The sequence below is a fragment of the Manis pentadactyla genome, chromosome 4, assembly GCF_030020395.1.
Source record: "Manis pentadactyla isolate mManPen7 chromosome 4, mManPen7.hap1, whole genome shotgun sequence".
NCBI lineage: Eukaryota > Metazoa > Chordata > Mammalia > Pholidota > Manidae > Manis > Manis pentadactyla.
Window position 1 is genome coordinate 165,290,617 of NC_080022.1, and position 20,334 is coordinate 165,310,950.

The following is a 20,334-nucleotide window of genomic DNA, read 5'->3' on the forward strand; positions in this document are numbered from 1 at the left end:
CTTTCCTTGTGCTGGCCTGAGGGGCTCTAACTGGGCATTGTGTGTAACAATAATACAGAAAAAGCTCAGGTCTCCAGGGCTCCCAAGGCTGGGAGTGCTGAACATTGACCTCTCTGCAGTCCCAGAGCCCAAAGCACTGTGCAGTCAGCTGGTGAATCTGCTGCTGCTTGTCCTTACGAACTTTCACAGCTGGGCGGGCGAGCCAGCCGCAACAGGGGCAGCCGGTAGCTGCTGGGTAGCCCCATGCAGAATACCTTGTTCCCCTGGGGATAACCCTGTAACTAAGAAAAGCCAAGGAAGTCAGGCAGGCATGCACAGCTCTTCTCCAGGTTCCATCTGGACCCTCTTCCCCAGGGTGGGCCTGAGATTAGGGTACTACATGCCTTCTTCCTCTCCTGGAATTCTAGGCTTCATCCCATCCTTCCCCTAGCCATGCCAGGCCCCTGGCTGGCTCCACCCCTAGCACACATCTCCCCTCATTCCCAGGTGGCAGCCCCAGGAGTCCTCCCTCGCCTGCATCCCCCAGGACTCTTGGGATGGATGTTTCCACTACCTGGACCTCGGAGGGGAGTCCCATGGTGCTAAAGTGGGGAGTGGGGCAGGCCTGGAGATCATGAAGAATGACTCAAAGTGAAGCTCAGGATTTAGGGTCAGTGCCAAGAGAGCAGAGCCCAAACCCTTCTGTCTCCATGTCCTTCCCATGACTTTAGTTCTCTGTACTGAATCTAAGGCACATAGCTCAGACCCTTAGCATTTCTGGAATGCACTCAGGTGTAAAGAGATTCCTCTTCTGTCTGGCCGCTAGCCTGCTCTCATGATCTGGCAGTCAGCTCTGGTGACCTTTGGAGGCATAATCAGAGAACCACCCATCCCCAGCTCTCCATCTCCATCCTGTCTGCTGCCCAGAGTTGGGGAGAGCAGGGTGTCAGAGCCTGGGCAGGCTGCAGGTCAGATTTCTTTGGCTTTCCATACCCAGGATCCCATATGGTGCCCGTTCCTGGAGTGAGAGGACTGATGGTACTGCCATTGTCAGTTTCCACCCCCAGAAGCCAGTGCTCTGGACCTTCCCCTGGGGGCTAGGGAGGTGGGTCTCCAGTTGCTTGGAGAGGTGGGAAGAGACCATTGTCTTCATCAGCAGCTCTCGGCACTGGGCTCTGTCTAACAGTGGCCAGGAAGGAGGCTGGCAAGGATGTTTTAACCCTTCCTGCACTGCTGCCCTGGCCCTGAGGGAGCCCAGGCTGAAAGATGCCAAGTCCACAGATTCGATTCTGAAGGCCCCTTCCATACCGAACAGTTGTTTCTCCTTGGAGAGCCAGCAGGTACCCTTTTGTTGGGATTGGGGAAGACGGGCATTGGGATGGGGTTGTTGGGAGGGGTACTCACGGACTGGCGAGGGCTCTGGAGGAAGTGGAGGAGCAGAGGACCTGGCAGCACCGGGGCTCCCACTGGCGCAGCAGCAGTGGTGGCGTGGCCATGATGAGTACTCAGGATGAAACGACCCTCCCCCAGCGACCGTCAGGGGTTCAGCCTGCAGCCGGCCTGCATGGGCCCATCATGCCTTCCCAGACTGGAATTCCCCTCCAGAAGTTACGTAGAAATGACCTGGGTGGGTCTAGTATCAGCCTGACAGCTGGGGGACCTGGGGTGCAGGCAGGTCCCTTTTTGCTGCTACATCAATCAGGTGGATTCACCAGGGAGAGCAGAGCAGCTTTACCCTGCCTTCTTCAGCCCAGGGAAAAAGCAATGTGTGGGGGGTTCAGGGAGTGGAAGTAACATGGCTGGGGCAGACACCCTCTGAAACAAGACGTGAGGAGGCGGGGGAGGCCCTCAGAATCAGGACTCAGCTTCCTGGTGCCCAACCCCGCTTCCACCGTCGTAGACAAGAATCATAGAGCTTGGCAGAGCAGGGGCCTTGGGGATTATAGGCCAACCATATATAACATTCTCCCCATTTGCTCTAGGTGACTGTGAAGGGGCTGGGCTTCCAGCCTATGGTGAGGGTTCAAGGGTGCATCTGCCCCAACCCTGGGACTTGGGACAGCGGTATGTACTCACCAGTGGCCACAACTATGGCCAGGAGGCTGTTGTCCATAGTGATCTCTGCACATAGAGCAGCAGTGGCAGAGGGGTGCCAAGAAAGGACACTGGCCTTGGGTGACCTTGAAGATAGCCAACAGGGCCACACGATTGGGTCCTCCCAAGAACCCTGGCCCGGAAGAGCAACTTCATTTAGAGCCAGCATATCTGTGAGCAGCTCTCCGGTTCTCAGCTCCACCCCTGCTTGTTCTGATTGATACTATGCCAGGACCTAGTGTCCCATAGATGGCAGGCCTCTACAGGCCTGGCAGCCAGCCACTAGGGTCTCTACAACCTTCAGGAGGGGCTGGCCGAAACAGGCTCTGCTTCTGCTAAATCCGACAGCTAGGGGAGCTCCAACTCATTCAGATCTCCGCGCTTCTCAGTCCCAGATCTCCTCCCAGCCTGACTCTGCCCCCTCCGTTTCCCATTGGCCCAGGTAAGGCTCTAGATGCCAACTGGCTCGCCGCTGGTCTTGACTGTCACCTATAATGGAGCTGAGGTGTCCATGGTTGCCCTGGAAAGCAGGCATGCGGGCCACAAAATGTAAAAGCCTCTCTGCCCAGGTGCTTCCCAGTCCTCCAAAGGAATTATTGTACAGCTGCAGGAGCCCAGCTCACCCCCACCCCTGCATCCAGCCTGGTCAGAATCCTGGTTTTGGCCCCAGGGGCCTAGCCAGGGGAGCATTTCAAAGAAGACTCAAAAGGCCCAAGCCTCCAGGCTGAGCTAACTCTACAGAAAGGGTGGGCAATGCTATCAGCAGAAAAGCTACTCACAATGGCCTCAGTAACCTGAATGGGGTTGGGAGAGGACTGGAGAGGAGGGCTTCCTCCGCTATGCTTGCCCTCTGCCTGTCAGGAGTCGTGAAGCCTGGTCCTGCAAAGCTTCTAACTCATGCAGCCAAGATGCACCTGCCAGAGCAGTGGGCCTGGGGCTGTTCTTGGTAGTAGTTCTCACTCTGGCAATCACCTGGGCCAACTCTGAACCCACACCACTGTTAGGTCGCCACCTCAGACCAATTAACGCAGAACTCTCAGGAGGATGACAGCCACTGGACTAAAAGTGCAAACTCATGTTCACAGGAGGTGACGATAATGAGTAACTAACTTGGTGTGATCAGGTGGCAGTGGCAGGGGCTGAAACAGAATGCATCTTGCCTAGGCTCAAAGATTAAGATTCTGAAAACTGTTGTGCTAACAGTAGCATAGCCACAGCTTGGGTGAAACCTGCAGGTGGATCTGAGTCCTTAGCCAACAGAGTCTACATGTTCTATTTACAGCCTGTGCCTAATATGCTGAACCCAATTATTAATTTTTCTTTTTACTGACCTAAGAGTAGATGTAAAATAAAAAATTGTACAGAACAAGAGTAGAGTTTAAGACATTCACTAAAATAGGAGCCATCAAAAACAGAAGAGCTAGGAACCAGAAAGAACAGTTATTTAGCCCCGGAACCCAAACAGTATTCCCTTGGAGTTCTCGCTATTAGCTCCTTCCTGACTACCTGCCCTTAGGAGGGCAGAACGGAGCAAGTGTGGATGCAGGTGAAGCCTGCTGCCAAGAGCAAACAGCTGTGACTTTGGTGCATCATTTCAGTCACCCAGTGTGCTGAGTGAAGATAATTAAAGTGCCCACCTTAAAGGGTTGTGTGGATTAAATGATACTGTACGCAGGGTCAGCACTGTGGCTACCAACCAACTCCACCGCTGTTATCAGTGGGCAGGGTGCCCTCTCCTGGCAACCAGGAAAACTTGCCACATGGCAGCTTTGGCAGGGAACTGAGACCTCTGTGCCCCATGCTGAGCTGCCCAGGTCAGTGTGACTGATAGACGGGGTGATTGTGAACGTCTATGAAACCTCCCCCACTCCGATGTGAAGGAAGGTGTGAAGGACTGACGACACTGCACATTTACTGACAATGGCAGGAGAGACAGAAAGGGCTTAAGGAGAGAGGCTGGACAAACCTCTCCCATATGTCCTCCCAGGTCCCAAACCAACCCACTGCTGCTCCTGCCCATAAAGGGCCAAGCTCCACCAGTAACCACCAGACCATAGCTGGGACTGCCTGTTTTTGAGGGTGCTGTGTAACTCAGCGTTGGGTGGGAAGCAGAGTGAGGAGGGCTTCTGGGATGGGCCCTGGTGATGCCAAAGGTAGAGGAGCCAGCATCTGCCATGGCCTGTGGCAGGGGAGGAAGCACTGGGTCAGGACTCTCAAGAACTAAACTGGCTCTCCTACTGGCCTACTGGGTGGTTCTGAGGAAGTCTCTAAGCCTCTCTAGGCCTGCTTACCCCTCAGAAACCAAGGGAGCTGGATTACACAGGTTCTTGCATCCCTTCTAGCTCTTGGTTGGTTCTGAACTGTTGCCACTTTGGGGTAATGAGACCCTCTCCTCCTCATGGCTGCCAAATTACCAACCAAGACTTTTAGGAGAAGGCCTAATAGTGATGGCTCCCAACACCCAGGAGGAAGGACACAGAGGCTCAGCTTAGAGAGATAGAGATATATTTCTTCTGTTGCATATTTCCAACTTCACACTGAGCTTCAGGCACAATGCTGCTCCAGGTTCTTCTGAGAGCCCTGAGAGAGTCTTCTTCCCACACTGCTCCCAAGGGCTCGCCCCTCCAGGGCGGGTGCCCAGGCCCTGCTTGCAGTTCTGGGTACCTGGGAGACTCTGCACTGGTCTCAGTAGGCCCTGGTGCTCTGCCTTTCCCATAAAGTGGCAGGTTATGCTGGAAAGCCCTAAAGCCAGCCCCACCCCCTCTTCTGTGGTCCCCTGGCTAAAAGAGGGGAGGCTGTCCCCCAGAGTGCTCCCTCTAGGCCTCAGAGCCTGCCACAGCACTCACACCCCTGCAGAACCTCAGCCTGAAGCACCACAGGCCCAGGCTCGGGATGAGGCCCTGGAGGGTGAGGCAGGCCCAGCCTCCTCTGAGCGCAGCAGATGGGCTCATCAGGCTCCCCCAGAGCCGTGGCCCATTTCTTGGGGCTACTCTAAGCCCTATTGCACATTTTGTGTTTCCAGTTCCTTCCCCCACCACCCATTTTCCTTAAAAAACAAAACAAAACTAGAAGGAAAGGTGAGGAAGAGCCGGATGTGGAAACTGGAACCCTTCTCCCCACCTTCCTGCCAACCTCTGGTTCTAGCAGAGCCACGAGCAGTAGTAAATACCACGTCCATTCTCCCTGCCGTCTGTGCGGGTTCTGGATGCCTGACATGAGTGTACTGCCTGGGCCTCTGGTTCTGGCCTATGGGAGGAGACACCCCTCCGTTGTCTGTAAGGTGCAATCCCCGGATCTCCCCGGAGGCGCTGGCTGGAGGCCTGCTACCTGAGTCGCCCATCTGCTTTGACAGGCCCCAGCTCTGATTTAGGGTCAGGGAACAGAGAGCTCCAGCTGGTCACTCTGCAGAGCTCCAGAGAGGGGCAGGAGGAGGGGCCCATGGCACACAGTCCAGCCACAGACCAGAAGCTCCTCAGTTCCCCATCTGTCCAGGCCTCGAGGGCAGGGCCTGTGAGCTCTGAGTGCCGCCGGGCAGCCTCCTCCGCGGGCTCTGGCTGAGGCAGGTTCAGGATGCCGCTCAGGCCCTGGAAACTCTGCTCCATATACTCGTTGTGGGGTGGCCCGGCGTGCAGCCAGCCGGCATCATCTGGGGGTGCAGAGCAGGCAGTAAGCATGCCCTGTCCAGTGGATTCCATGAACACCACACCCTGGGCGTCAGGTCTGGGCACCCAGTTCCTGTCCCAACTACCACTGTGTCGCATCTTGCTGAGTGACCTGTGACCTTGGGCCAATCCATGGAACTTTCCTATAAACCTATTAGTTTTATAAAACCCAGACAGTAATCCCTGAATTCTCAATTTGAGGATTAAGTGGGTTGAAGGCACTTGAGAAAACAAGGTAACTTCCCCATGACGGTCTGGCGTGTGTTACGCATGCTCCTCTTCAACCACTCTGGTGGTTCCCAGAGCCGCCAGAAGCCTCGTACTCAGGCCCTCCAGCTGTGTGGCCCTGTTTAACTTCACCAGCTTTCCTTCCTGCCACCCCCCTGCATCCTGCTCCCCTTGGCTCTCTGATCCCATCATGTACCAGGTACCTGCCAGATTTGTTCCCTCAGCTTAGAATACCCTTCCCTGTATATAAAAACCCAACTCATTCAAGCCTCAGTTCCAACGCCTGCCTGCTGTAGACCTTGCCTCCATTCTTCCTTGGTGCCTCCTTCATCAGGCTGCAAGTCCAGGGAAAGCAGGGGGTGGCGCACCTGCTCTGGCTCTGCCACAGCCCCGCCCCAGTATCCCATCCTCTGGGTGACCCCTGCTCTGACCTACCTTCCCTGTGACAGGATGTGGCCAGAAGAAGGAAAACATCTACCTATCTTGAGCACCTACTGCATACCAGCCACTTTTACCCACATACTCATCCCTAGTATCTCCCAGAGGGTAGTAACTTGTCCTAGGCACTCCTCGTGGGAACCTGCAGCCTATGCCTGTGTTCTGAGTCTGCTCCCTTAGCCTCAGCCAAGTGGGGAGAGGGCCGTGACCCTGTCTACCTGGCCACACAGTGGACTGGGATGGCCAACGAGGTCCCAACCATGTGGATCCTGGGAACCAAGAAGCTCAGGTCAGTCTCTATTGCACTGAGAGGCCACGTATCATGTATTGAGAAGCCAGAGCCTGCCACACGAGCACAGGATGAGGGACAAGATGGCTCCAGAGAGACAGACAAAGCACTTCTGGTTCCACTGAGACCAGAGACATTTCCTGGGTTCTGAGGGAGACCCCTGCATTCTTCCAATAATTTCTCCAACAATTTTACTTGAGCTACTTTAAATGGATTTGTGTTCCACGTACCCAGGAGTCTCCAGCAGCTGTATTACTCCTACTTTAAACATAGTAAGACTGAGATTCAGAAAAGCCAAGGAATTTGCCAAGAATAAAGCCTAATTAAAGTGTCAGGGCTACATTCCACAGCCAAGTCTGCCTGACTCCAAACTTCCCTTTCTACCACATGACTGTGCAGGGCCCAGGATGCTAAGGAATAGACCATCAAGGCCCCAGCTTTCCCCTTCCCCTACTCTAGGGATGGGGATGAGCTCTGATGGCTAGCTTCTTGGGGTCACCGGCCTGATGAATCCTATTCTTTCTGGCATCTAACATCATTGGGAACTAGATCCTTACCTTTCCTGAGAGGTAGTTTGCGGTTGAAGGTCAAGGGCAGCACGAGGAATCGGATCTCACCCAGGGGTTCCCAGAACTGAAGCAGTCGAACAGTCCAAGCCCCCGGCCGCAGGGGCCGGCTCAGTGGGGGTTTGTACTGTGTAACCTCAGTCTCTGTGTCTACTGTGATGTCGTAAGATGTGGCCACGACATAAGTGGGGTCGATCCACACCACGGTGGCTGTGAGGTTGGGGCCCCGGGCCCAGCGCTGCATGGCCACAGGCTCATCCAGTGGCCCCAGCAACCCCCCAAAGTTCCGGAAAAGACGCTCTTTGGGGTCCCACTCGGTGCCAACCTGTAGGGAGGGAGGCAGCTGGGCAGAAGCCTGGGGGAAAAGTCCTTCTCTCTACTCTGATGCTGACTCTAACTCACTGTGTGACTTCAGGCCAGTCACGGTCTCCTTCTGGGCCTCAGTTTCCCCCTCTGCACAATGAAGGGCTTGGACTAGGATTTCTTTTTATCTCTCCCAACTCTGAAGTTGGTTCTAGGCTCCCATTAAGACCTGCTCTGCAGTGGTGGGGGCAGTAAGACAAAGATGAGGTTCACAGCCCTGCCCAGAGACCATCCTCACATGAAGCCAAGGCCTGAGAAACAGACTGGTGGAGACACTCAAAGGCCTAGCCTAGACCATGGCCTGGATGGAATGTCCAAATCCCTCTGGAAGAAAATCCCTGTAGTTTGAAAGTCTGAGCTTGTGATGTAGTAGAACTACAGTCCCCTCCCTGCTCACTATGCATCCTTGTGTACCCCATGGCAGGGTCTCCTCAGTGTGCAGATGCAAAGGTGACACAGGCATATGCACAGGATATCACCCAGGCTGCCAATGCCTACCCTGTCCTTACCCCTCTCTTGGTATCTGCCATCTCTTCCCACTACCCTGAGTTTTGCTGGGGTCAGGAGAAAGCAAGGGGAGGACCTGTCCCACCTCCAAACTCTGGAGCCGGCTGGCCTGGTCACTGCGCCCCAACAGTTTCAGCGACCCCTGGGGCATCAGCCACATCTCAAGTGTCTCTGCCGGCACCTGGGCTGAGGGCTGCACCGCCTGTGTCACCAGGTAGCCCTGGAAATGGTCGTCATAGAAATAGAGATGCACGCTGGACGGCAAGCCCCTGGGCTCAAACCTAAGAAGGTTCCAGCAGGGAGAAAGGGAGAGGCCATCAGCAAACCTGACTTGGCCTGGAGTCCCAGGGAGAGAGGGCTGTGGGGCATCCCATCCCCAGGAGCCACATCCTCTGCCCCACATCTCATGCCCACAGCTCCTATATGCCTGGCTCTGGCCATCTTTATCTGCATTTTTCTCTGCCTCAGACTGGGTGCACCCCAGGGGGAGGGGCTGTCCCTTTTTGATTGGCCTCTCCATAGGGCACCACACCCTGAGGGTCTGCAGTATGTCAGGAGGTCTCACCTGCAGAGTGCGGTGGCCAGTGGGGGCGCAGCAGTGGCGACATGGCTCAGGCTGAGGCGGGCGAAGGCGGAGTAAGCAGTGAGCATGACATCACTGAGCCCACTGGGGCCATCGGCCACGTCATAGGTGTTCTCCCAGTAGGCTTTGAGGGCTGGTGTGCCTGGGGGATAGCTGCCATACAGGTGGAAGTCCAGGATTTCCAGTACCTCCTGGTTGACGGTGGACTCAAACTTCCGGGCGAAGAAGGTGGGTCTGGAGACTTGCTGCAGTGGGAGAGGCAAGGAGGGTGAAGGGGCTGGAGGACCCAGAGAGCATGGCTGGGGAGTGGGCCTCTTCCAAACTGCCCACAGACCTGCCTCCCGAGGCTTTTCCTGCCACCACTGTAACCCCAGAGCCCCGAAGGCTGCTCCAGGGGAGGCCCCCAGACCCTCTGACCAGCCCACCCAGAATCCTTTTGACCCTGGAAAGCATAAGGTGAACAGCTGGGGGCAGCCCTAGCCAGGGGGCCCGGGGAAGCACCTGCAGCCGCAGGAAGTCCTGCGGCTTGAAGTCGTTGGGGGAGCAGCCACACCAGTCCACGATGTGCTTGTACTGGCACTTGCAGCCCAGTTTGCGGTTCCAGTTGGTGACCCGCAGGTTGTTGTCCACGAGGGTCTCACAGGCCAGGCTGTTCTCCAGCACCGTGTGGAAGAAGGACTGTAGGCGGCAAGGCAGGGTGGCGGGTGGGCTGTGGGCAAACCACACGTACCCTCCTGGCCTCAGTGCGGCCTGGCTCACCCACCTCAGCTGGGAGCAGCGTGTACGTGTAGAACTGGCGTAGCTGGGCCACAAGCGGGTCGTCTGTGTACACCACATACTCCACAAAGCTGCGTGTCAGCACGAACCAGTCAGAGCCACCATCCACCACAATGCCTGCTGGGATCTGCCGCTCGCCCAGGCGCCACATGTGTGAGTCGCACTCATGGAAGAGCCGGTCCAGGCCCTGTTTCTTGATGAACCTGTGGGTAGCAGAGCAGCCATGGCTGAGGGTCATGCAGATGGGGCCCAAGCTCTCTCATCTGCCTGGGAACCAGCACTCTGCAGTCTGTGGCTGGCTGTGTTAAGACCCCAGAGCCAGGGCCTCCTCCCTCATCTCACCTGGAGTTGTCCCGGCCATGCGACTTCAGGAAATTCTTGTCTCGGTTCTTGGACAGGAAAGCCACCAGCTCCTCGTTGGTCCTGGAGAGCAAACGGGGTGTGAGCAGCATGTGCGAGGGGACTTGCTCAGTTGGCAGCCCAGGACAGACACCCTCCAGCATGACCCCCTGCACCCGCTGGCCCCTTCCTTTCTCACTGGCGGCTGTCCTGGCCCTGTGCCCTAACCTCGGTTGATGCTGCGAGGTGGCGGGCACCTGAGGGCCTCTAGGAAGAGCACCCTGTCCTTCCTCCACCCTTTGCTGTCTGACCGTAGCACCCCCAGGTACAGACCTCTGGCTCTCCATCTCTCATCACTGTCAATCCTCATATCGTCTTTCACCAAGCCCTCCCTTAAAATATGGCTGGGCCAAGGGACCATGTCTAGGCTCGGTTGACCCCAGAATAAGGCTTGTGGGGGGACAGAGTCCATTAGGACCCTCCAACCCCGAGAACCCAGATGGGATCCTCCTCCCATCTGCACTCATCTGGAAGGTTCAGAGCACCACCCCACACCTGGTTGGGTAGTCGGTGGCACTGAGGTTGATGAAGAAGTCCCAGGCCCAGCCAGGCACCTCCAGCAGGTCCTGCATGCTCCGCAGATACATCCTCAGCAGGCTGGCCCCACCCCAGATGGTGACCATGCGCCAGGACGTCACCCGCACATTATCATACTGCTGGGCCAGCTCCACCACCTCACGGTGCAGGTAGTTGGAGCGCTGCAGGATGGGGTGGGGGGTGAATATCAGGAGCTGTAAGTGAACCCCCAGCATACAGCCTCCCGACCCCTCCGCAACCCCGGACAGAGTGCATCTGTCATGGAAGGGAGAGCACAGGGTAGGGTTCTAGCTCCTAACTGGCCATGTCACCTTGTGCTGGCTGCTCCCCCATCCTAGGCCTGTTCCCCTATCTCTGGCCCACCTGAGCAGGCCAGAGACCCGTCTGTTGGTGGCCTTTCTGCTCTGCTCACTCAGATCCCTTTAGTCTCCTCCCTGCCTCCCCCACCGCCCCACAGTACCTTGTCCACATGGATATAAAAGAAGTGCTGCTCATGGTAGACAGCCTTGAGGAGACGCTTCAGCTGGCGGATGGCGCGGCCATGAACCACCAGCATATAGGCGATTCGTACTGGGGGGCCATCCACGGGCAGCTGGGCCCGAACCTCGTCCCACTGGACACCAGGACTCATCTTCCCTGAGAGTAGAGAACGGGAGCATCAGCGAGGCCCCCACCCCAAGTCACAGAGTGGGAGCGACATGGGAAGAGGGGGCTGCCAGGCTTCCAAAGGAAGAACCCTAGATTTGGAGCCCTGTGCTCCTGGGTCCCAGGCTGCCTCTGCCACTTTGTGCCCTTATCACCAAGTTGGCCAGGGAAGTGGGACCCCTGAGCTTTCTTCCTCTGAGAAATGGGAGTGGGGAGCCCTGCTATGCCACCTCCTAGGGCTGCCAGCTCTCCACCCATGCCTGTCTCTTACCAGCCAACTGGCAGTGCCGGGGCACAGCCTGGGGCATGAGGTTCCCGGCCTGGTGCAGGCACACCACGTTGGCAATCTCCTGCTGGCACTGCTTGGAGCTGGCCCGAGCCAGGGCAGACAGCGCATCCTTGCCCACAATCTCGCACTTGGGGGTGAAGCCGTTGTCTGTGGGCTGGGGGGCGCCCTCCACACTCCCTGTGTCTCCATGTGGTGGGAAGCCAGCTGCCCCGACCAGCGACTCCCCGGCTGCCGCCCCACTCAAGTTCTGGCGGCCTGGGGCCTCCGGGGGTGGGGCAGGTGGGACCCGCCTGCTGACTCTGTGCCGGCTGGTTACTGCCCGCACCACCTTGGCCACGGGCACACCTGGGCCCTCAGCGTGGCCCCGCCAGCGTCCATGCCTTCTGCCTGCACTGCCCCGCCGCCCGGCTGAACTGTCGGTGTCCTTGGAGCCCTCGCCGGGATCCAGCGGTCGCGGCTTCCTCTGCCTTCCTTTCTGTAAGAGGCAGACACGGGTCACTGGGACATTTGCTCTCCTGCTGCTCCTTTAGCTCCCCGCTGGCCTCCAGCCCAGAACCACCTAACATCCTTTACCTAGAGAAGTTCCACCTTTGCTGGGAGGCAACCCAACCAGCCACCCGAGGAAGCCATGTCTTCCCGCCATGACACCATCACACCCATGTACCCGCTATCACAGACCACAGGGCACTTCGTGAACTCAGACCCCACTTTCTTTCTCAGTGTATATGAAAATGAACGGCCACATGTATCACAAGAAAAGGGTGTAGAGACCCTGCAGAGGATACAAGAGCGTCCACCCAGCACTCCCACCCAAGCCTGGCTGGGACAGACAGAAGGAAAGCATTCTGCAAACTACAGCATTTCCATGTGAGATCACAGAGGCTACAACACCATGAAAAGGTCTTGCCTGGTGGGCTGGAGAAACCAGACACCCTAATTTTGGTTGGGTTCTCTGGGAGGCAGAGACCAAGACAGTCAGAGTACTGTCCTGATTTTCATTGGGCGTAACACCTGTGCACAGTGGCGAGTGGGAGCAGAAGTCAGCAGCAAAGCCTCCAGACCGCCAAGCCAGCCTGACACCGGGGCAAGGAGGGGAGGAAGGAAGAGCTTCAGACTGCAGCACGGCTCAGGAAGAGCCCTGGCAGCTAACGGGAAACTCCGGCACGCAGACAGCCCGTAGACATGAGCCCTTGCACCACCACCACACTCAGTCCCCGGCCAGGGGCTGCCCAGAAGTGCCTGGCTGTGGCTGGGAGGCTGAGGCCGAGCCTGAACGCACCCACAGTTGGAGGCTGGCAACTAACCACTCCCTAGGGCAGGTTCATTCTAGAAGCAGAATATGAGTGGCGTGCCTCCATGGCTGCCGCACTGTGCTTCTGGGCTCCTGCTGCCTCTCTCAAACCCAGACTCTTCCTCAGATGGCCCAGTCACTTGAAAGGCTCCTCCTCAGCTCTCACTGTCCCCCTATCTTGATTCCCTCTTCCCTGCTTGGCCAAATCTCACCCATCCTTCAAGATCCATCACCAAGTCCTCTTGTGCGAAGCCATCCCATTTGTCACTGTCCCTGGAGCTGGAATGCCCTCCTCTGATGTCCCCATAGCTTGTTCTTTGCCTTTCAGTTCTTCGCTCAGATGGCATCTTCTCAGTAAGGCCCACCCTGACTACTGTATTTAAAACTCCCTCAATCTCCATTTTATTTTTCCCATAGCACTTATTACCTTCTCTCATCATAAAATGTATTTATTTATAATGTGTTACTCTATGTCTCTCCCCTTACAAGAATGTAATGTCCATGAGGACAAGGCTTTTTGTTGTTCACTAATGTATTCCTCCAGCAGACCGAGCTCCATGGGGAGAGAAGTCATGTCAGCCCATGTCACCGGTGGAATAGCTGGCACAGAGGGGATGAGACACGGAAGGGATGGAGGAGCAAGAGGCCCGGTGTGACCTCTCTGGAGTCACCTGGGCTCTACTCCTGGTGCAGCCACTTCCTGGCAGCTCCCTCTCTGAGCATGTTCCCTCAGCTGTAAAATACCGGAGGGAAGCGTGAGTGTCAAATGAGATAGAGTGTGAGATAGTGCGGCCAGGAAGGGCTGTCTCACCAGCCGCCCCATTCCTCTCTTGAATTCCCTGTAAGCCCACTCCATGGGTCGCCCCTCATTCCACAAGTGCTACCACCTCTCTTCTGGCTAGCCTTTCGGGAGCATGACTTACTGGACCACAGCCTCTCCTTGAAGCGCCCCACCACTGGGCTTTCAGGATGCCCTCCTGCTGTTTCCCCAGCCTCCATGGTCACTCCTTATCAGTCTCCTTGGCTGACTCTTCCTTATCTCCCAAGGCCACCCTGGGGCCTTCCTTGTCCTAGCTTCCCAGCTGATCTCATTCAGTCTCTAAGCCCCATTCCCCCATTTCCCTCTCTGGCCTGGATTGCCTGGACCCATAGGTGTTTAACTGCCCACCCCCTTGACATCTCTTCTGGGAGACAGACCTCTCAAATCCACAAGTCCCAAAGCGAACTCTTGATCTTCCTCCCCAACCTGCTTCTGCATCAGTTTTTCCCGTCCTCATGTTGCTCAGGCCACAAACTTTTGGGAGTCATATTTGACGCGTTTTCCTCCCACACTACCCCCAGTCTATCATCAGTCCCGTTGGGGCTGCCTTCAAGACACAGCCAGAGTCCACTCGCTCCTCACGGCCCCCATCTCTGCCACCCTGGCCTGGAGCCCTGGTCTCCCCACTCCTACTCCAGTTTCGGGATAGTTGTTCTCATCCCAGCAGCCAGTGTTCCTATTATAACAAGTTCTGCCACTACTCCTCCACTTGAAATCACGCATGGCTTCCCCTCTGAGGGTCAAGCCCACGGCCCTTACAGGAGCCTACAAAGGCCGTGTGAGCTGCGGCTGGCTGCCCCCTCCCGCTGCTCCTCCCTTTCCTGACCTCATCTCCTGCTAACCGCTCCTCATGCCCACTCTCCTCCAGCCCAGGGCCTCCTCAGCCTCCCTCCATGCCAGGCGGCACTCACTGTCCCTGGGGCTGGAATGCCCTCCTCTGATGTCCCCATAGCTTGTTCTTTGCCTTTCAGTTCTTCGCTCAGATGGCATCTTCTCAGTAAGGCCCACCCTGACTACTGTATTTAAAACTCCAGCCCTCCCTCAATCTCCACTTTATTTTTCCCATAGCACTTATTACCTTCTCTCATCATATAATGTATTTATTTATAATGTGTTACTCTATGTCTCTCCCCTTACAAGAATGTAATGTCCATGAGGACAAGGCTTTTTGTTGTTCACTAATGTATTCCTAGAACCCAGAAGAATGTCTGGCAACTGGAGACACTCAGTAAATACTTGCTGAATGAATAAATGAATGAAGTAAAGTTCTTTGCATAGGCCCAGCATTCAATAAATGCTGCTATCCTTTTATTATTATTATTAATTAATTATTATTATTATTATTGGAAGAGGAGTAGGAAATAGTCAAATGTCATGTCAGGAGAGTGACAAAGGCCCTTAGACACTTTGAACTCTCTTGAGATGAGTTTCCCTGCCCATCCCCTCCCTAAAACATTCCCCCCTCCCATCAGAGCATGGCACACACCTCACATGTCAGTCTCACAGCTACTTTAGGGCCAGAGCCCTATCGTTACACCCTAGCATTCATGCACTCTGTGCCCAGTACCCAGTGAGCCCTCTAACCTCTAGAGGGGTGTCCAATGAGAACTAGGAGGCATCTATTCTGAGAAGCAACACCTGAATGAGGTCTGCTCTCTCCTCCCCACTCTGCCTTCCCTCCTCCTCCCTGGCAACTGGAGACACTCAGTAAATACTTGCTGAATGAATAAATGAATGAAGTAAAGTTCTTTGCATAGGTCCAGCATTCAATAAATGCTGCTATCCTGCAGACCTCTGAGAAATATTTACTGAGTGTCTCCAGTTGCAGGGAGGAGGGAAGGCAGAGTGGGGAGAAGAGAGCAGACCTCATTCTGCACCCACACTGGGGAGGGCACCCTGGACTGGGTAGCCCCCAGGAAAGGTGAACACAGCCCCACTGAGCCGAGTGTCTATTACCCTGGTGGTGTCTGACCTGGTCACACAGTGGGCAGAGAAAGACATGCTCAAGCTTAGTTTGTAGAGGTGGCAGAGGAGCTGTGTGGGCTCTCGACGTGGAAGCCAGTATCAGCAAGTCAGGAAGCTGGTCAAGAGGGCAGGGCATGGGGCACAGGGCCAGGCTGGCTGTGGTGGGGAACAGGATGTGGGAGAAGATGGGCTGGTTGGTGCCCTGCACTGCAGCAGGGAGCTGGCTGACCCTGAGAAGGACAGTCCCAAAGGAGGCTGGGGGCCGGGAGACAGCAGTGGGGAATTGGGAGAGGGGGTTTCCCAGCAGGCAGTGTGTTCACATGGACATGAGCAGGGCCCCATACTTATGTGCCTAGAGAAGCTGTACCCTGTAGTCCCTGAAGTCAGGGTCCCCTCTGATTACTGAGGGTGGGACTGGCCCTCTAACCTTTGGCCTGGAAGCATTCTGGCCTCAGAGGTCTCCTCTTTTCCACGGAGGAGGCATTCAGAGTCCTCTGCCACTTCCTGGCTCTGCAGCTCCTCCCAGACTCCTGCTCTGACCCCCAGAGTCAGAGAACACAGAAACACTTACCCCGACCCCACCACCTCCAGGCTTCTCCGACTGTGTTTAACGTAAGTGGTGAAGACGATGTGAAAGCTTTAAAAACCATAAAGTGGCTCTTTGGATGTTAATGCTCGTCCCTGGTCTCCACTCTAGCCCCTCTAATGTGTCTGAAATGTACATCTGATCCCACTGCTGCTGAAACCCCTTTGGTGCTCTCCTATTGCACTTAGAGTAAAACCCTAGCCCCTCACTGCAGTTGCTAGTATGTTCCCTGGACTAACTCTTGAACCTTCTAGGGAACACACCACACCCTCCTTTCCATTCCTCAAAGCCACCTAGCTAAGCTCCTTCTCCTCAGGGCCTTTTGCCAAACTCTGCCCACCTCGTGCCCATGATGACTGGATTCTTTAGCTCACATGCCACTTCCTGCCGAAGCCTTCTCCATCCACCTGACCTAAACCAGCCCTCTTGTTATGCTACAAGTTTCCTTTCCACTGTCAGTCTCTCCCTGCAGACTGTCTGCCCATGAGGGCTGACACCTTGTCTATTTTGTTTATTTCTGTACCCGCAGTATTAGCACAGTACCTGGTACAAAATAGGACTTAATAAATATTTGTTGACTGACTGACTGAGTGAATGAATCCCTACTTCCAGTGTGCAGTGCTGAGATAAAAAAGAGTTATTTACTGATGGCTTAGCATGTGCCAGGAACTCCTGCAAATACTTCACTGGCATCATTTTCACTTAATCTTTATAATCACCCAACCAGAGAGGTGCTAATATTATCCCCATCTTGAGGGCAAATACTGATGAGGACACAGAAACAGGGCAGGTGATTTGCTAGTGGTCACAGCACTACTTAGAAGCAGAGCTAGAAAGGGACATAGGATGGTGAAGTGGGGTCCAACTTCAGTGCCCATCTTCCTAAGCTCTGCCTGGCAACCCAAAGTCCGGTAAGGTGGCTCCTGAAGGGTCTAAGTACTGACGGCTGCTTGAACTGTACAACCTTGCAGTCACTGAGGACCCTCTTCCATTCCAGTCCAGGGATTCCCCCATCAGCTTCTGCCAGGAAGCTGGAGGAGGAGGTGGATCCCAGCTCCTCCCCAGGCTGTGGGCTGGGCAGCAGGGACTTGAGGCCTGGACAATCTCTCAGTCCATCCAGAGACTCACAGAGCCATGCAGGGCAGGGCCACGGCCACTGATTTCTGAGAAGCCTCATTTTGCCATGCCTCTTCTGAGTGTTCACCAGGCCTCTGCTCACATACTCCAGGGTCTGAGGGCTTCCAACCTGCCTTGGCAGCCCATTCCATCTTAGAATGTCTCATCTGCCCAAAGAATCTTCTTACACTCTCCTCCTCTTCCTCTTACTTATTGGTCCACACAGAACAAGCTCACCTGCTTCAGATGTCACAGAGCCAGCCTCTTCCCACCACTACCCTAAGCTCCATGTGGAGTCACGGTGGCACGGGACTGTCCCAGATCCCCTCACCACCCCAACCTTCTGGTTCTCCCAGTCCTCACACTAGGTCTTCCTTTCTGCCTGGGTGCAGGAGGGGAAAGTGGACACTGGGGCTCCCTTGGCCTTCACATTACCATGGGAAGATGCCCAAGAGGACATGGCAAGCAGAGCATCTGACTCAGGGCCCCAGAGGCACCAGAACCAAGGGGTGAGGGTGGGGGCTGGGAAGACCTGCCCCCTGGCCCACAGCTTTGGGGTAGGGCTTGGCCTATCCTCCCAGGACTGGACCCTTCCTTACCACACTGGGGAGAACATGTCTGGGGTTCCGGCTGGAACCACGGTCAGCCAACGGTGACTGAGACCCTCGGGACAGGGACCCAGTAACTGAGCAGGATGGGTTTACCCCTGCTCTACGGCCAGGGCACTCCTAAACCATTTCCTAAGAGCCAGGAGGGGCCTCTCTCCAATTCAAAGGTCCAGAGGCCAACTCACCAGCTCATTCCCTCCGCCATACCCTCCTAAAGACCCACGCAGGTTGTTCAGACCGCTGACTGAGAAAGCCACGCCTCGGGGATATTCCAGTTCTCTCCCTTGGGGTCAGTCCCTGTTCCCGCAGTTGCCGGACTGAGTTCCAGCTCCGAGCTCCACTTCCCCACCAGCCGCTGCCCGTCAGGCGCAGCTGGGCGCGGTTGCTGGGGGTCCCTCCGGCCCGCTCCTCCGCCCACCGCGCGCACACCCTCGCCCCCTCCTAACTTCAGAAAGTTTGGCCTGGGGCTCCCCACCTCCAAGAAGCCTCAGACCCAGCCCTGCCTCCCGGCCCCGCTCCGTGCGCCTGACCTTCATTGCTTCCCGGGCCAGAGACGACCCCACCAAGACCCGTTCCTCCAGCTCCAGCCCCCTACCTGCCCGCAGCCCGGGCCTCGGGGCCACGCACGGACCCCGCGCGCACTCCCCGGGGCCCTTCAGAGAAGGGGGCGCCCGAAGTCCGACGCCCCATTCGAGGCTGCCGCCCGCGCCAGGTACGTAAGCGTCCAGTGCCCCACTTCCCCGGCCGGGGCCGCCAGCCGCCCCGCCAGGACCACGCGCGCCCCCGCGCCCGGCCTGCCCGCCTGTCCGCCCGGCTGTCGGAGCACCTCTCCCGGCTCGTCCTCCTCCAGGCCGCTGAAGCTCCACACCACCAGACCCTGCAGCAGCAGGATGGCCAACGCCGTGGCGATCGCCAGCTTGTAGCGCCGCACCAGCTTCTGCACCCGCGCGCTCGCCACCATCTTCCTGCCCGGGACGCGGGGCGCGCGCCCAGCCCTGCAACCCGGCCGCGAGCGCGCGCATGGGCGCGGACAGAGCCGACTCCCCCTACGGGAGGCGGGCTGGTTGCGCGCCGGGGCGGGGCCAAGGGCGGGGCTCGCGGGCCCTTAAGGCCGCGCCCCGTAGGCCCGGGGCGGAGTCTGGGCCCGCAGCACCGCCTCCCCTGGCCGCGGTGGGCTTGGGACGCGGAGCGGGCTTCTGGGGACGGGTCTGCGTCCCCGCCAATGCAGTTCCCATCTCTGTGCGTGCCCAGCTCCTGCGTGTGCTCCCCTCCTGGACGGCACACTTATTGTACCGGCCCGACCTCTCTTTTGCTCGCCGCCTGGTGTCGTGGGATGTAAGGTAACTCATTATCAACAGATAACCTCTGGGTCCCAGGGCGCACAGAGAATGCTAGGGCTCCCGGAAACGCCGAGTTGAGAGAGATTGTGTTAGTGCCACAGGCCCCTGCTCAAAAACCCCAGAGGCCGCACCTATGGGGCAAAGTCTAACCCCCTTGACTGGCTCCACACCACCAGGCCCTGCAGCAGCAGGATGGCCGACGCCGTGGCGATCGCCAGCTTGTAGCACTGCACCAGCTTCTGCACCAGCGCGCATTATAGAAAGCCGAGTGTTCTTTCTCCTCTTCTTCTCATCCACAGGATCCTCAGGCCTGTGCTAGAACCGAACCTTGCTTCCCAAATTCGAGGTTGTGCCAGAATCAGCTGGAGGACTTGATAAAAGGGATTGCTGGTCTCCACCTCCAGAGTTTTCTGCCTTGATAGGTCTAGAGTAGGGCCCGAGAATTAGATTTTAAACAAGTTTCCAGATGCTGCTGCTGCTAGTCTTGGACCACATGTGGAGGATCACTAGACCTTTGCACATGCTGTTCCCTTTGCCAAGTCCAACAGCTGTTCCCCACCTCCTTTCCCCGGCCTTGTCAATGGCACCCTCCCCAAGTGCTTCCCCAGCCCTGTACGGTCGAGCAGTGATCACATAGCTGGTGTGATTTCTCTGTGATTATACCTTATTCACCTTTGACTTCTTAGCCCGATACAGGACGTCCGGCAATGCTCAAATATGTTGCAAAAGAAAGGGCAGGTGAAGCCCAACTTCCTGTTTAATCAGCTGACCCCAACAGTTTGTGAGAGCCTGGCATGATCAAGCACCATACAGACAAGGTCTGGGCACCTGCAGCCCTCTCTTGAACCTGGTAGGTCCGCGGAGGGAGGGAAGAGGACAAGGGGGAAAGCCATGCTCACAAGCAAGGTGCATGCCCAGTAGGTGACACCAAACACCACGAGAAGGAAGCAACACAAAGAGCAAAACCAAGCTTGAGGATTTAAAATGAAGATTTTAAGAACCACTACAGAGTGGGCTGGAAAAAGAAAAGGTTTTTTTTAAAAAAAGTTTAAAGGCAATGATAAAGGGGTTTTAAGTTGCCAGGAGATTTAGCCTGGTGAAGCAATTCCAAACTGTGATGAGTACAGGACATCCAGTTATTTGATGGCACTTCAGTAAAACCTCCTTTGTCTCTTACCTCTGGTTTTTATGACCATTCCATTCTTCAGCTTTAGTTAAATGGGAGAATTGTAAACTTTGTTTCAGATGACAA

The 20,334-nt window shown here is 56.2% G+C and overlaps 1 protein-coding gene across 1 annotated transcript; it reads right to left on the reverse strand.

Annotated features, from left to right (window-relative positions):
* Positions 1 to 4,561: 4,561 nt before the first annotated feature.
* On the reverse strand, positions 4,562 to 18,770 carry XYLT2 (xylosyltransferase 2). The gene is made up of 11 exons (XM_036879691.2): positions 18,569 to 18,770; positions 11,339 to 11,831; positions 10,883 to 11,058; positions 10,381 to 10,583; positions 9,829 to 9,909; positions 9,473 to 9,689; positions 9,211 to 9,387; positions 8,692 to 8,954; positions 8,212 to 8,407; positions 7,248 to 7,581; positions 4,562 to 5,719 (listed from the first exon to the last, which is right to left on the reverse strand). Exons 1-11 carry the CDS (start codon positions 18,701 to 18,703, stop codon positions 5,397 to 5,399), a joined length of 2,598 nt encoding a protein of 865 aa, XP_036735586.2. The 5' UTR covers positions 18,704 to 18,770; the 3' UTR covers positions 4,562 to 5,396.
* Positions 18,771 to 20,334: the final 1,564 nt, after the last annotated feature.